This window comes from Limulus polyphemus, unplaced genomic scaffold, assembly GCF_000517525.1.
Source record: "Limulus polyphemus unplaced genomic scaffold, Limulus_polyphemus-2.1.2 Scaffold3909, whole genome shotgun sequence".
Classification (NCBI taxonomy): Eukaryota; Metazoa; Arthropoda; class Merostomata; order Xiphosura; family Limulidae; genus Limulus; species Limulus polyphemus.
The window spans coordinates 54,640-71,062 of record NW_013669519.1 but is presented as its reverse complement, the minus strand read 5'-3'; the positions used below and the strand labels follow the sequence as shown (position 1 = coordinate 71,062).

General features: G+C 30.6%; 1 protein-coding gene across 6 annotated transcripts in view; it reads right to left on the bottom strand.

The window, feature by feature from the left end:
- Positions 1 to 16,423, bottom strand: part of LOC111088508 (WD repeat-containing protein 27-like) — a 75,915-nt gene that overhangs the window by 14,226 nt on the left and 45,266 nt on the right. For 5 of the 6 annotated variants that reach the window (XM_022398853.1, XM_022398856.1, XM_022398854.1 and 2 more), the window contains 7 exons: positions 15,013 to 15,170; positions 14,724 to 14,797; positions 11,225 to 11,312; positions 10,757 to 10,843; positions 10,042 to 10,154; positions 9,104 to 9,193; positions 8,843 to 9,018 (listed from right to left, as the gene is read on the bottom strand). In XM_022398853.1, the coding sequence (XP_022254561.1) occupies positions 8,843 to 9,018; positions 9,104 to 9,193; positions 10,042 to 10,154; positions 10,757 to 10,843; positions 11,225 to 11,312; positions 14,724 to 14,797; positions 15,013 to 15,170 (786 nt within the window). The remainder of the gene's footprint in view (positions 1 to 8,842; positions 9,019 to 9,103; positions 9,194 to 10,041; positions 10,155 to 10,756; positions 10,844 to 11,224; positions 11,313 to 14,723; positions 14,798 to 15,012; positions 15,171 to 16,423) is intronic. The other variant, XM_022398855.1, reaches the window with a different exon arrangement.

The following is a 16,423-nucleotide window of genomic DNA, read 5'->3' as shown; positions in this document are numbered from 1 at the left end:
TAGTATTTTGTAAAATACAGTCACATTTCAATTATTATACATTAAATATGTATATAGATTATTGCTATTTTGAAATAAGTTATTCAACTTATTTTTCTTAAAACATAGAACAGTAAATAAAGAAGTAAATCAAACAATTATCATTTCTAGTTATGACCTTTGTACTCGGTTGCTAAGTATTTTAAAATTTCGCATATGAAACAATTATTTTTTTTTAGGTTTTATATGTATATTTTAATAACTAAAAAACCATAAATTACTATATCGATACCATAGAATTCAATTATAATTTATCAAGCTTAGTAACTAAACTGTATTTCAGTCTAAAAAAAAATATTAAATTTCAAGCAGACTAGAAACATAATTTACCTTCTTGAACCGTTTCCAAAAATGGAAAGTGGTGAGCAGGGCCACTGTGTTTGATTCAGTATATGAGTGATACTTCAGCAAATAGAAAAGATACAAGGTTCTTATTTTATATTCTAGCTTGTCAATATTGGTAATTTGAGTTTCCAATTTGTATGAAACTACAGATTTAGTATTTTGACATCACAAACATCATCCATCAACAACACCAACTGCACCCAACAGATCACATGACACACAAAAATCAATAAGGTTTAACTGTGTTTTTTTAGTATTTACTTTAAATTAAGAAATTAGATAATGTTTAATACTAGAATTTGATTATAATCTACAATATTATACCAAAGTTATTGACATAAATTCATGAAATAATAGTTCAATAAACTTTTGAATGCAAGTCAACAAATGCAATGACATGGCCTTTGACCCGTGACCCATATGAAAAGGGTTAAATGACTTTGCAAAGCATCTTTTATCAGACTTTCCAAAACTTTTACCACAACCGATGTAAGGCTAATAGGCCTATAATTACAAGGTCAATTTTTATCACCTCCCTTGAAAAGAGGAGTAACATTAGCCAACTTTCAGTTTTCTGGCACCTGCTCACTATTCAAGAACTTACAAAAAACACAGTAGCAAATGGCTCAAGTATTCAATCCTTAACCTCCTCAAAAACCCTTAGGAAATATTATCTGGCCCAGGAGACTTATTGTTCTTTAAACTTCTCAATATTCTCTTAACAAGCTCAGAATTAATATGATCATCTTGTTCAGGATGAAGAATACTGCTTAAATATTCATTTGTAAAAACTGAAGAAAAAGTGAAATATAATAATCCAGCCATCTCATTATCATCACATATGAGCCTTCGTTTATCATCCTTCAAAGGTAATACCCTCCATCCTAACATTTTGTTTACCTTAATGTATTTAAAGAAATCCGTACTGTTAATTTCTACATTTTCAGCCAACCATTTTCCATTTAAACAACTTTCTTGATCTTCTATAATCTTCTAAGTCTCCCATCAAACCAGTCAATTTAAATTTCTTAAATATGCAATGCATTTCTTTAATTTTATCATATACCTTTGAGAGTCAAACTGGTTTTTATTTGCGGCCCCTCTTTTCTTTCTGTGAGGAAAATGCTTATCTTGAACATTTAAAAATTTATCTTTAAAAATCTTCCACACTTGATCAGTGTCTCCAAGTAACTCAGTTCCCAATTCTTAACAGATAATTCTTGTAGTGTCCTTTGCAAATTAGTTTTTTTTCAAAAGTTAACAATAAAACTAAAATAGCATTGTTTCTAGTAGGTTCCTTGACCAATTTGTGAAGAACATCATATTGATTCCAAAAACTTCTCTCTCTCATGGTTTGATTCTAAAATTTTCCAGTCTATATGCCTGAAATTAAAATCACCCATGACTATTATCTCATTAATTGTTTGTTTTTGAATTTCTCGCAAAGCTACATGAGGGTTATCTGCGCTAGCCATCCCTAATTTAGCAGTGTAAGACTAGAGGGAAGGCAGCTAGTCATCACCACCCACCATTAACTCTTGGGTTACTCTTTTACCAATGAATAGTGAGATTGACCATCACATTATAATGCCCCAATGGCTGAAAGGGCGAGCATGTTTGGTGTGACAAGGATTCGAACCCGCGACCCTCAGACTGCGAGTCGAGCGCCCTAACCACCTGGCCATGCTGGGCTTACCTCATTAATATCTGAAATCTTTATCTCACTGTAGTTTATTATTAATTTCATCAATATCATCTGATGGTCTGTAAAAAATTCCCACTAAAAGCCTTTGCCCTTTATATACACTAATAGAAACCCAAATAGATTCAATCTCCTTGCTATTTATTATCTTTGATATATTTTATATATAATGTCATTCCCTCCTCTCTATCCCTATTAAATAACCTATAACCCTGTATTTCAAAGAAATGTCTTTCATCAAAATTATCTACATTTAACCATGTTTCAGTTATTCCCATTATATGAATATCTTCCATTCCTACCAGTGCTCTAAAGCCATCAATTTTATTTCTTATACTTCTGGCATTACAATGGTAACAATGAAGCCCATCCTTATAACTTTTCTCTACATCTTATTCTTTTCTGCATTTAGTTTATCCTGGTCCTCACCACTGTCTATTCCTAGTTTAAAACCTCCCTTGCAGCTGAGTTAATAGCCCTTGTAAACAAGCCAGTCCCTACCTTATTTAAATGTATATCATTCATTCCAAAAAAACTCCCTTCTTCAAATAAACTGATCCCACAAGTCCAACCAGCCAATATGCTCATCCTTACATATTAGCATAAGTCCATCATTCAGCCACAGTGACCTACTTATAATTTCATCCCCACAATTAATTATCCACAGTTTTCCTGACATAATTAAGTTATTGCCTTTTCTTTAATTGCCTTTATCAACCCCTTGTGCTTACCAATTAGATCCTCTGACCTCTCTCTCCCTACACAATTAGATCCTACATGCCAAACAAAAATAGCATCATTGCTAGCCCTCCTTTATTATATATCTCTTGCTCTGTCAGTTATATCCTCCACCTGTGCCCCTGGGTAGCATAATCTAATTCTTTTCTCCATATTTACCCCACAGACTATCATATCCACATGACTTGTGAAAGAATCACCTACAACTCTAACCTCCTTAAGTTTATAATTCTTATCCTTATCTGTCCCTTTTGTTTTATTTCCCTCCAATAGTTCCTCACCTGTTGCTCAATAGAACAAGATCATTAAAATTAAATCTACTACTTTTAGTCCTAATAGTACTGTTTCTAACTTCCTGAAAGTCAGTGTTAGCTGATGTATCCCCTGCATGTAAAAGCTTAAGTTCCTCTTGAAGTCCTGCTGCCATTTCCAACAGTCTACACTCCCGTATGTCTATTGCCTCTACTTTAATTAGGATAATCTCTAACATGTCCTCCAACCTGCAAACTCCACAAACAAATTGCACATCTTTGCTGTTAGCTTCCTTTAAGTACAGACCAGACCCAAGTTTCCAAATAAAACCCACTTACCACACCTATCACATCTAACAACTGTGAATGTTTAACTCCTACACTAGTCTTAACCATTATATTTGTAGCCTGAGAATAATACTTAACACTAAATACCAGTAGCCTATTGACAACACTGTTAAAACTAACATTTGAGAATCAAATATATTACAGTATTTTATCAGTACTTTATCTTCACACTGAAATAATTAAGTTTATTTTTAATTATACAGAAGTGACAAATAACTAGCTTTTTTACTTTAGTTGACATTTATGTAATAATACAATGTGTTTAACCTGATTTATAACCTACCTATAAGCTGAATTTAAACTAATGGATCAGAAGTCAAATAACCAAGATTATTCTTAAAACATGAAGAGACAAGCAACTAGTCTTTAGATTGTATTTGTTTAATGTGTGTGTGTGTTTTTAGTAGCAAAGCCACATCGGGCTATCTGCTGTGTCTGCCGAGGGGTATTGAGCCCCTGATCTTACCACTGTCCCACCAAGGACTGTATTTGTTTGATAAAACAATGTATTTAATCTCTTTTATGATTTACCAATAAGTTGAATCATAGCTAAGCCTAAAGTACTGTTATACCATTAAGCTCTAACTATTTTTATTTACCAATCTTCTTAAATCTAGTTATTCGTTTGTTATTTAACATAAATTACTACTAATCATAGTCTGAATATTAAACAAAAATCAAAAATTTCCAAGAGCTTAGCTTTCTAATGTCTTCTCTCTCCTGGAGCACCCTCATTACAAAGTTGAACTTAGGATCTCCCAATTTCGCAGTCTAATATGCTGACTATTAGAATATGCCCCCTTACCCTCCCAAAAAAACATTTTTTTAAAAACTATGATGTACATTTGATACTTAAGTATTTCACAGAAGATTTTGTTAAGCTCAAAAATATTTGAAAGCTACGCATTGGATTAGGTGGCTTCCTTTAACTATAGGCTAAACAAGTTATTAACTATCACTTCATTAAGAAATCCACTATTATCCATTCCTTATCCTTCCTTAAGATTTATATTTACTGGAACAGCTGAGGAAACTTCTGAATAGATGAATCATAGATATTAATTCACATAAATGAGTGCAAATAGGCCCAGAATGTAACACAAGATTACTTCAGGCATAGATTATGGAGTGCAGTGTTCTAGATAAATAAATCTATACAAAAGTCTTTCATTATAATTTTAGAATTCTAGCAAGTATGCTTAAAGGTTGGAAAATGTTCAAAAAATAAACTTTTCTTTGAAGATTACTTAGCTAACCACAAAACAAAAATGCAACAGACTAAAAGTAAACCCAATAGAACATTTCTTAATTTCAATTATATTTCTGTTGAAGATAATTTTATACAGATATCCATGGTGTGCACAGTCTAATGGAAAAAAGAATATCAGGACAAAACTGTCATTTTCAAAGACCCACTTTATTGATTTCAATACCCGTGAACTCCACCAAAATTAACTGATGTTTTATTATATTTTATAAAAAATGCAGTAACAGCTGTACGAAACATTATAGCAAGAACACAAAGAGTGAAATGCAAGTAAAATAGACATTATTTTAACTTCTTCCCTTTTTTTTTACATGCATGGTAAATATTCTATGGGTGTTCTAGCAGTCAAAAACCAGAAGTGTTGATATTCAACCATGTTGGACTGAATTTGCATACTTGATTAACACCTGAGTTACTGAAAAAACAAAACAAAAAAAACTTAAACAAAAAATCTGACTATGAAACTACACATTAAAGAAATTCTAAATGAGCATGCATTAATGAACAAAGTAATAATGAATTCTTTTCCACTTATAGTCTCCTAAGTATACTCCATCTTTTTTCAACTTCAGTTTGATAACAGGTGAAAAATCCTTGTCTCTCTCCCCCAAATATTATGCTTTAGCCAGAGCTAAAATCTACTCTAGCATCCAATCACACCCAAATATTTACAGTAAATGAAGGGGGGGTCATGCTGGGACTGAAGCTAACCCAGAACATGCCTTACCCTTCCCTGTAGTCCCTTCATCTAATGAAAAATGCTTGCTGGTAAAACTGGTTCACTTACTAAACAATACAGTATGTGTGCCTACAATATGTAGAATGCAATCCCCTCAGTTTTTTTATTTTTATCTAGTCCCCCTCAGACCCATCCCCAGGAAGAAGCTGATGTCACCTCTGAACATATTATTTCAATTTACCAACGGCATAAGTTGTACCTGATTAACTGCTAAATATACACTACTACACATCACCATGCTGACACAGCAAAAATTCACACTCATATCATTACTGAAACCACTTTAACATTATTTTGCATATTATCAGTGTTGTGTATCTCGTATGTTCTCCATGCAATTGCATTCCATTATTTTTAAATGTTTTCTCAGGTTACTGTTACAACTGAACACAAAGAGCTAGAAACTTTGTGGGTCAATACATTATTTATAATTCAATGTGGTGTTCAGCTTGAAGATTTCTTTCATAACACCCACATGTAAATAATATTTAAAACAATAATTGTTCTGAATAACTTTATTTGATGTCAAAGGTGCTGTCAGATGTACCAGTCATCACAGGGTATGGTGATAAGTAAAATTATGAATCAGTTTAAGAATTTTATTCACCTCAGATCTGAAAGAGAAAACTAATAAGAATAGAAAGAGATAAAATAATAATAATAACATACAATATTATAATGTATTTACAGTGTGGATTGTATCTTAAAAACAGGAGATTGTCCTGAAATATTTAGTAATGGGGCCTAAAATGCCACTCAAAATATCTTGGCCTAGATCAATAACCATATAAATAACGGGTGACCTAATTAGGTAGAAGCTGAAGGGCTGTCTTTAAAGGTAAATATTTGACTATTTCTTGCATGGTATTTAAGTTTATAACACTCATTCTATTATGTTGTTCCATTTGAATTTGCATTTCTCTCTTTTCATTATTGAATTTGGGGAATAAATGATGATGAATTTAGGCTAGAAACATTGTTAATTATTCAAGAAGCATTTATGATTAAGTAGGAATTAGGATAATTCTGAAACATTCATATTCTATTAGACTATGAACAATTTTATTATCTTACCTTTCTACCAAACAAGTCTGGTGATTATTTTTTTTTTAAATATCATTCCAATAATATTTCATGTGGCACTTGTTCATGTACAGATGAAAGTACATAGTTCAAAGTCTGTTATTGGTCAAAGTTGCCAAGTCTGCCTGTTTTTCATTTTACAATTCAAATTTTTCTAGAGATCATTTTTATGAAACTGAGATAAACACAACAGTTGTCAACAATAAAAACTGGGGATGTTGGGAGTGATTGGATCAGACTTTTCCAGGACCACTTGATAAATAATAGTAATAAAAAATTTTTTTTACAAACTTCCATGATCTTCCAGGATTAAGATTGTCAACATGGAGTTGTTACAACAGACCTTGCAAAACTAATTTAATAATTCATGAACAAAAGTTTTTGTTTTATACAATAACTCCACTACTAAAATAAATGTGATAAAAATTGATTTCCTGACATAATGAAAATTCTGATAAACAGAGTAAATCTTCCTTACTTGAAAAATTTACTAGTCTGTTCCTATTTTATTAATAAAAATTGTTACTAACAGATCTAACTCATCTTTTTATCCCTATGGTTATTTATTAGTCTTCTATTCCTATTGAAATTGTTCTATCATACAAATGGTTAAACTTACTTTCATGGAGGTAAGACAATTTTATGAACCTACTATTTCAATGTCAAAAACCAGTGAAATATTGGAAAAATAAGTCTGAAAGTTGTTATGAAAATAAGTTAACTGCAAATGTTTTTTAACTTTCCCCTTAAGTTGTCTATTGCAGCTTGAAAATCAGATGTGTATGCAAATAGCATTTCAGATCTCTCCCGTCTTCCACAAGTCACTGCTCAATAAAGATTTTATAACAAAGGATTTTATAAAATACTACTTATATAACCATAATAATAATACTTTAAAAGTTCCAGCTTCAACATGAAATACTGAAAATCAACAGGCCCAAAAACTGTTATAAAAACATCTACAGTTAACTTGTTTTTATAACAACTTTATAATTTGCTTTCCCTATAATAGCCTTGATCTTATTTGCTATAGCTAACAAAACCAGGATTCTTTCGAAATAACAACACATTTACAGTAATAAGACTATTTTTAATATTCTCAAGATCTGTATGTTTTGTATATGATTTCTAACAGTCACAGATTTCTGTCAATATGGTTTTAATAGGTCTAATATTTATGATAAAAATCACAAATTTCAGATGGTTTTTCACATTCCTTATAATTTGCCCATCACAAATTTCAAACCAGAGGTGTGTATAAACAGTATTTTAGATATGTCATTTGTCTCTCAAAAGCTACTCACTGCCCAATGGTTAGATCTTTTGTTTAATACCAGAAATTGTAAGCTGGGTTAGACAATGACAGACAAAAGTTTATCTGAAACACTATCTTTATATGTAGTAAAGCATTTCAGTTATGACTTACATTTTGAAATCTGAAAAAGTATTGGAATTCAGTTAATTTGATAAAGAAGGTTGAGTATATTACAATAATAATTTTGGAGCCTCACCACGTCGTTAGAGCTCATTTCACCGTGTTCTATCATTCTCTATCTGATAATCATACATCTTGACAATAGAAATGTAGCAACATTTCCATTGCTTAAGGTTCTATAGTAACACTAGCATGTCCAAAGCATACCACACCTCACTAAAAGCTTTCCACAATCCATCTAGTGTACAAGAATGATGGTTTCTCAGTGGTCATTTTAACAGTCCAATTGCATAGAAGTCCAGTATCCATTGATTTGACTAGTATATCTTCTAACAAAATAACATGAATACCAGTTTCAATCTGCAGCTGCTTGAGGTATATGATGGCTGAATATAGACCTAGTATCTCAAGTTAATCTATATTCCTTTGTTTCCCAATGTCATTAAGTACAAGGGAAAATGTAAATTCCCAATCCAAACATCTTTATGAATATTTTGCATCAGAAAGAACTGTTACATACCCTTCTTAAAAGCAATTAATTTTCATGGCATCAAACTACCTATGAAATACAGTTCTGATACATACTATTCCATTGTGACTTTTTATCAGATGTGGTTATCATATGACTTACTGATTTGCATTTTCAAAAATTGTTTTATTGTAATATAACCTTGTATTTCTAAATTATGTGCTATACATGTTTTTCCTACATTTTTCTTAACATGTGCTACACAGATATAAAATTAAGCATGTGTAGAAACAGCATTTCAGAACTCTCTTTTGTCTTCTACAAATTAAAATGAGGAAAAAAACATTTGCCAGGCTTTAAACCTTGAGGTGATTATAATCTTACCTTAAATTATTTTTTATAACAAAATATTAAAAAAACACATACACATTTTTTATTATTTCCTGTTACTAGCCCTTGTTGATGGATTTTGGAGGGTCCCAATGAGAGAAGAGGCTCAGAATGGTTCCAGGCCCATACACTACAAGATTTGTCAGCACTTCCTATGACTAACCACTTGCCTGAGTGGCTGAAGTGGACACTGGTTAATGCACCATTATGACCTATTAACATAAAATGATGTATTTTATCTATCAGTTGTCCAATATCAGTATATTATGATCTGTTTCTTTATCATTTTGTTCTTACCTGTTAAAGTCCGCACATGGTTAAGCTGGTCAGAGTTCAAAATTTCGACAGATGAATCTGCTAGTCCACAAGCAAGGTACCGGCCATCTCCTAGAAGTGTGTAACATCAAAACATTTCTATCTTTATTTTCTACTTTAAGCATATTATAAAAACTTTTTCCTTATAAATATTTTTTTTCAGGATACTTATGACATTACTTCCACATTTTCATAATTAGTTTCATAATCCAAAAATAACTACCACCCTATATTGACAGCATTAAGTACATACGACCGTTGTCTACAATACGTAAGGCAACTTACAAGCTTCATATTTTGGCCTAAAAGTAACTTTAAAAGACAGCTATAGCTGAACATACTTTACTTTCCAAATTTAATATTATGGTTTAAATTATTAATGTATTGTGGAAAATCCAGTTTGTATGTTGTTTTTTTGCTGAGGTTATTAAGAATTTCTTCATGAGCCACCTACTCAATCTTTGCCCTAAAAATATCAATAGATCACATTTTAATAAAATACCAGCAAAATATTAACATACTTGTGCCCTAAAACATATTACTAAAATAACTACACACACTAATAACAAACTTGTGTCCTAAAAATATCAATAGGACAATGTTTTACTGAGATACCCATAAACTAATAACATACTTATGCCCTAACAATATCAATAGGACACAACATTTTACTAAACTACCCACACACTAATAACAAACTCATGCCCTAAAAATATTAATAGGACATCATATATAAGTCAGACATTTAAGCTCGAGAACCCAAAAAGATATGTAAAAGGTTGGGGAATGAATATAACAGAGAAAGGTAAACAACAAACAGTAACGAAAACATATTAAAATGTTATAAAAACATCAGCTATGGAAATATGATACTACAAAAAGTAAGAATTTGTTTTTAATCTTAATAAGAATAAGCTCACCAGTGATGGACAAAGCACTAACAGCAGCAGGATAGGGAAGTGCCCTGGTCTTCCACAGTTCAAGTGACTTTAGCCCAACCCACCAACCACTATCAATTTCTTGATTCAGGTGTCTTGAAGGAAAAAAAAATTAATGAAATTTTGCTTTGTTTGTTATGAAAACTTTTTAACGTATACACATTGTTTAGCTCTCAAACTGTAATTTTTTAATCTGACTTCATATATAATGAATAAAATCAAACACTTAAAATTAAGTTTATACACTATCTGTGTCCATGAAAACCTTCTATTAGTTGAATTTTCAGTGGATATTTGTAAAACATTAAAATATCTTTATGTTGAATAAAATGCATAACCACATAAAGATGATGACACCATAATTTCTCTAAGAAATTTAAGATAAAAGATTAAGAGTTCAAATTATCACAATCTGAATAATAAATTACTGACAATTACATATAATCTACAAATGACTGCATATTCTTGTCAACTGACTATTCATCTTTCACTTTTATAGGCTTTTGTAATTTAATATCAGGTTGTATTTGTGTTATTCAATTAGAAGCTATCATATTTTTCTTTTTAAATTTTGTTTTACAGTTCTTACATAAATTTGCAAGAAGCAACAAGATTATGACACATAAAATCTGAATATTTAAAATTTATTCTTTTCCAAACATACAAATCTTGACACATAATATGCAGCAAAACCTACCTCCTCCATTTTTCATTATTATAAATGTTATGTTTATCCTGTGCATATATTTCTCTTGTATTTGTCTTTGGTTTAAACATTGTTGTCCTAAGTAAAGCACAAAAGAATGGCATTTTGTTAATATTATTTGATACTCTAGCTTAATTCCATATCAGAGACAAAAGGTAAATGTTTATGTTACTATAAAAAATAAGTATTAAAAACACATAAAAGAAAGGACTTGTATACAGGTAAAAATGCAATTTGTGTCTTTAGAAAGACAATATCTATCATTATAGTTTTAACATTAACAATCAGCAACAGAGAAAACCATACACACACTCACATATATATATAGACACACACACAATCAATTTTATTGAAACTAAATCCTTTTACAAGAGCATTAAGATTAGTAATTTACTGGCTAAAGCCACAAAGCTTAAGAAAAAAAGCTACTCAATAGGATAACACTAACTGCAGCCTTACCTTGGAGTTGAAGTATAACCTGAAGATTTGACTTTGGAGTGAAATGTTACAGGATGAGATAATACTGAATTCTTAGATGATACAAATCCTGTAGCAAAAATAAAAAAATGTTTCCCCCCAATAACTTACAATCATATTGCATGATTCAATTTTAATGTATTAACTGTGAAAAATTATCATGCACAATTAAACAGTGTAAAATATCCTGGGTCATTTCCATCACTTTGTGAAATGACATTTGATACATAAAATGTAATACAACAATTTACAAATATTTTTCTGAAGCTTTCAAAACTGGCGTATAGTCAAAATTTTCTGGTTAAGAGATGTGAAATTTTCATTACTATTACAATGAGTACATGTTGTCCTTAGTACACTTAGCCAAACAATGATTTAAAAACTGGTGTTTAATATGGTATAGACCTATCTATGGAAGTTCTGATAATATTACTGTTTCTTTAAATAGCGAATTGTAAAAATGAAATAGTCTTAATGTGTTTCTTAAATACGTAAACAGTCACATCATTATTTTTATGGTTGTAAGATGAGAAGGTAAATGAAAATAACAAGTAAGACATCTTCTTTAATGTACATAAATGATATTAATATTATAAAATTAACTATGAAATAACCATGAACCATTAAAACACAACTTTTATGTTTAACTACTTATATATATATATATATATATATATATACTCTTTATTATGAATTCAGAAATCAGGGAATTTTGCAGCAAGAGACTCAAAGACTCAAATAGATGTATGAAATATTCTTTGTATATTGTAACTTGTCTAATCCAAGTTCATAATTATTTTGCTGTGTAAATACGGTATCACACAAATAGTCATATGATATGTACGACCTAAGAATTTTTTGAAATTGAAGAAAACAGACTGGTATTTTGCTATGTAATTTTCAATGGCATTATTTTAAAAACTTGTTTAATCTTCCAAGGCAAAAAGAAGTGTGTATGTATATATACATATATATCAATCACCTCTCAGTATTTCATGAGATTAGTTTTTACCTCTAAATTGTTAATCACAGGCTGATACTGATTGACATGTTCTTGATGGTTTCATAATATTGGTAAATATCACTGCATAATTTAATTTTCATCAGGAAAAATGACTGGCACCAATTTATTCTGAAGACAACATTAATAACATACATTCCTTAAAACGAGTGATATGTAAAACTTAACACTCTGGATGCAGGTCAGGGTAGGGTCCAAGTATGCATGTCAAAACATTTTTTACAGAGTTATATTCAAACTTTAAATAAACTACTTTATTAGCAATGTATATTAATAATCTATACATTAAAATTTAGTTTATAATCCAAGTTTTTAAATTATCCATGTTTTAATTTCTTATTTCAAAAGAAAATCTTGAAATAAATTCTCATTCTTTACTTCCATGTCATACACTCCTTTTTAGGTTTTCTTTCTTCCCTTACATGGATTTAAGAGTTTTCATCATTCACACAAACTATAAATAGTGACAGGCCAGAAAATAAAATAAGAACCTTCCACTTTCTTTATTTTCTGAGATATAAATAAATTTGTCCCACCCATGACACAGAAGCTCTTCTCTACTTGTCATGTTTTTGAAATTACTTACTTGCTCATGCCTACTTGTCAGTGTACATTTTGTTTTCCCAGTGAAAGCTACTATCTTGCAAGTAGATCTTAGCGTGTGTAGACTGAAGATGGTGCTCCAAAGACTAAGGAAATTTGTTTAACCTATTTATAGCTTAGTTAGAAATCCAGATAAACTATACTACTTTTGGGACATTCTATTTCAGTGTTTGCTATATTATTGTGTTCTAAAATGTACATTTGAAAGCTACACAAATTACACTATAGACTATGAACATAGTTAGAAGAAAAAAAGGCTTAAACATGCAGGCAGCAAAGTGCAAACCAGCCTAAGGCTTAGGTAAGTTCTAAGTTTATTGGTTTTATGAATATTTTTATTTATTATATTTATTAAGAAAAGTAACTAAAATGTACAAATTAAAACTTAATAGGTTATCCAAGAAAACTCAAATGAAAAAATTTCGATGATCACTCCTCAAGAAATGCACAAGGAATATATGCATTTCGATATCACTTGATATAACCCGAAACTCTGCTTACCATAAACTCTTCTCACCTCGGTGCTATATTGCTTGTAGCAGTAGTTAGATGTGGCTCAAGAAGTATTAAAACAATAAAATTAAATTAAAGCAATTGTGAAAAAGAGGCCTAAAACTCTTTTGATAAGTAATCCTAATTGTCTGTTACAATCTGCAGTCATTCTCGAAACAAAAGAGTTACTTTTTATTTTATTTCATATCTTTCAATTTTCTCTGGAAAGGATTTTGCTACAGCAACTTTTAAAGCACAGAACATAAGTTAAAGTATACAGTTTACTTAGAAAAAAAAAAATAATATATATATATATATATACCTTTAGTTCTAGAGGTTATGCAATTCACAGACAAATTTTTGGTAAAAATACTTTATTGAAAAATCTGATTTTTTTTGTGCAACATATCTAATGTTTACTAAAAGCTTGCCAAAGTTTGTGAAGATACGTGTAGTATATATAGAGTTATGGCATGTATAGTTTCATGTTTACATGATGGTTGCAATGTCAATCAAAATGACCAAGCAGATACATAAAGAGAGTTAATTTTATTCACAATACGTAGGTCTATGTTATGTTCTCACAGAAATTCCCTTTTCTTATCCAAGTTGTGCTATCAGTCATGAATTGAGCTTGCTAGTGTTTATATGTTTCATAACCAAGTTATTAACATTGCACCTCATACATACTGATTTTAAAAAAAATATTGTTTTTAATATTCTGTGGAAGGAAGAGTGATTGCCCAAAATGTAGCTAAAGTATGTATATGGTGTTTAAATTGTCCTAAATCTAACCAATATTCATGACTGAAATACAAAAATATAAATTCAGTATTACCAGACTTGATAGAAGAATAGCTTCATGTACTGTCCTTCATCCATGATTAGAAGTTGTAAAATGTCAAAAGATATACAGTTCTTTGACAGTTTTGTTTTTAGCTCTTTCATTGTCATGGGCATATATATGCCCACCCCTTCTGAAGTACTCCATGGGCAATAAAAAGTGTACCACCATGAAGAAATTGTTCCCCTTCAAATTACCCCAAATTTACCAGTTTCAAGTTTCATATAAGTTATGAGCTATCAAAAAATATGTAATTTTATTTATTATGTATCTAGAAATAAACCAATAATTAGAAAAGTTACTTACCTATAATGGTAATGCATAACTTAAACCAAGGAAGGTGTTACTATGAGATGAAGTAAATGTTAGTAAGTAACATGGAATCTACCACACGCGAGTTGTTAATTCAAATATGATAAAATCAATCCATAACATAATCACTGGGAGAATAACAACTGTACTATCACAAAATATTATATCAAGTCTTAAAAGAAGTTTGTAAAAAAGGAAATGAAACTTACTAAATTTCTGTGGCTTCTTGGAACATTTTATTCTTAGTTCTGATCTAAGCAGAGAACCTGAACCTGGTGGTTTACTATAAATGTGGTAAAATTTCAACAATCAGATTACATCATACCTTAACCAGACCATTCCATTTGCTAGGTACTAAAATCATGACTGGAAACATATTAATACAGACAGTTGAACTTATCCATCAAAATGATTAATAACAGCACCAAGCCTACTGTGTATCTTACTGATAACTCATTGAAAACATGTACCAATTTTATTTTAAACAAACACATTTACCTTGAAAGAAATGATAATTGTTCTTCATCTACACCTTCACAATTGTTCAAGTCTAGTGAACTAAACATATTGTTTAAATAGTCTTGATGACTAAGCTGCAGATCCATTTTAACTACCCAAGGTTCTTCTCCTAATAAAGGAACCAAGACAGCATAGACCTAGTACATGAAAAATGTAAACTTAATTAGAATAGTAACAAAGCTCACTTCTAGAAAGAATCCAAAAGGTAAACTAAAAAGATATGTATAATAAAAATTCCATCCACTTTAAACAAAAGAACAAAAATATAACCTAAAAGTACTTCTTTCAAAATTCACAGTAAAACCATTAAAATCACACACTAAAAGCTTACTATCTCATACATATGTACATTTATTAAGTCTGAACAGTTTCAAACATTAGAATAGCAAACAAGCCTGGAAATAACTTTTAATTATCTGACAAAATGTTCTACAAAAAAAAAAATCAATGCAAGTGCATTGGATTATCAGGTTTATTTATCTACTTTTATACACGTTTTCCAAGCATCATGATTGTTTATCATTTATTACATATTTTAACCATTTGTCAACAATTTTTTTATATTCATTTTTATATTGCAGTATCTATTTGTTGAAATCTTTGCTCTTGCACAGAAAATCATCTGAAAATATTGTTACGACAGCAAAAGTCATGTGACGCTAGTAACACATCATGAGATTCTAGAAAGATCATGTCCGTTCATGAAGCCTCCAGACGCACTCTATTTCGTATATATAACACCGGCGAGAAGTGACGGCATAGATATGAATAATTGCAGATTGAAGAGATAGAAATGGACAATTGAGTCAAGCACAGTAGTAAAGTGCGTGAATCGTTCGTTGTGAATTATAGCATGTGTTTAAGTTGAAGTGAATGTGGAAATTAAGTGTACTGCAAAGTTGAATTGAGAAAGAATAAACTAGTTTTATTTAAGAAAGGACTTGTATTGCTGAAGTTTCTCGGAAAGAATTTCTATGAAAAATTAACAAACAAACATAGATGTAACAAATTGGTGTCAGAGAGTGGGATGGAAAAAAAAAAAAATGGAAACCAGAAGTGGCAAATCAAACTACAGCTTAGCAGATTTGATGACAGCAATACAAGAACAGCAAAAGAACAAGAAGAGAGATTACTGCAGCTGTTGGAGGAAAAAGAAAACAAACAAGAAAAGAGACTACAGCAGTGGTTGGAAGAGAAAAAAAACAAACAAGAAAGTCTCCAACAGTTGAGAGAAAGCCAGAGTACACAAATGGAAAACATTAGTAAATTTCAAAGCAAACTAAATACATTAAAGAATGATTTACTGCCTTTTACACAAGGAGGATATATTAGCCATTGACCTAATCAACCTCAGACAATGGGAAACCCTTCCAGACCCCGCAGCTAAACC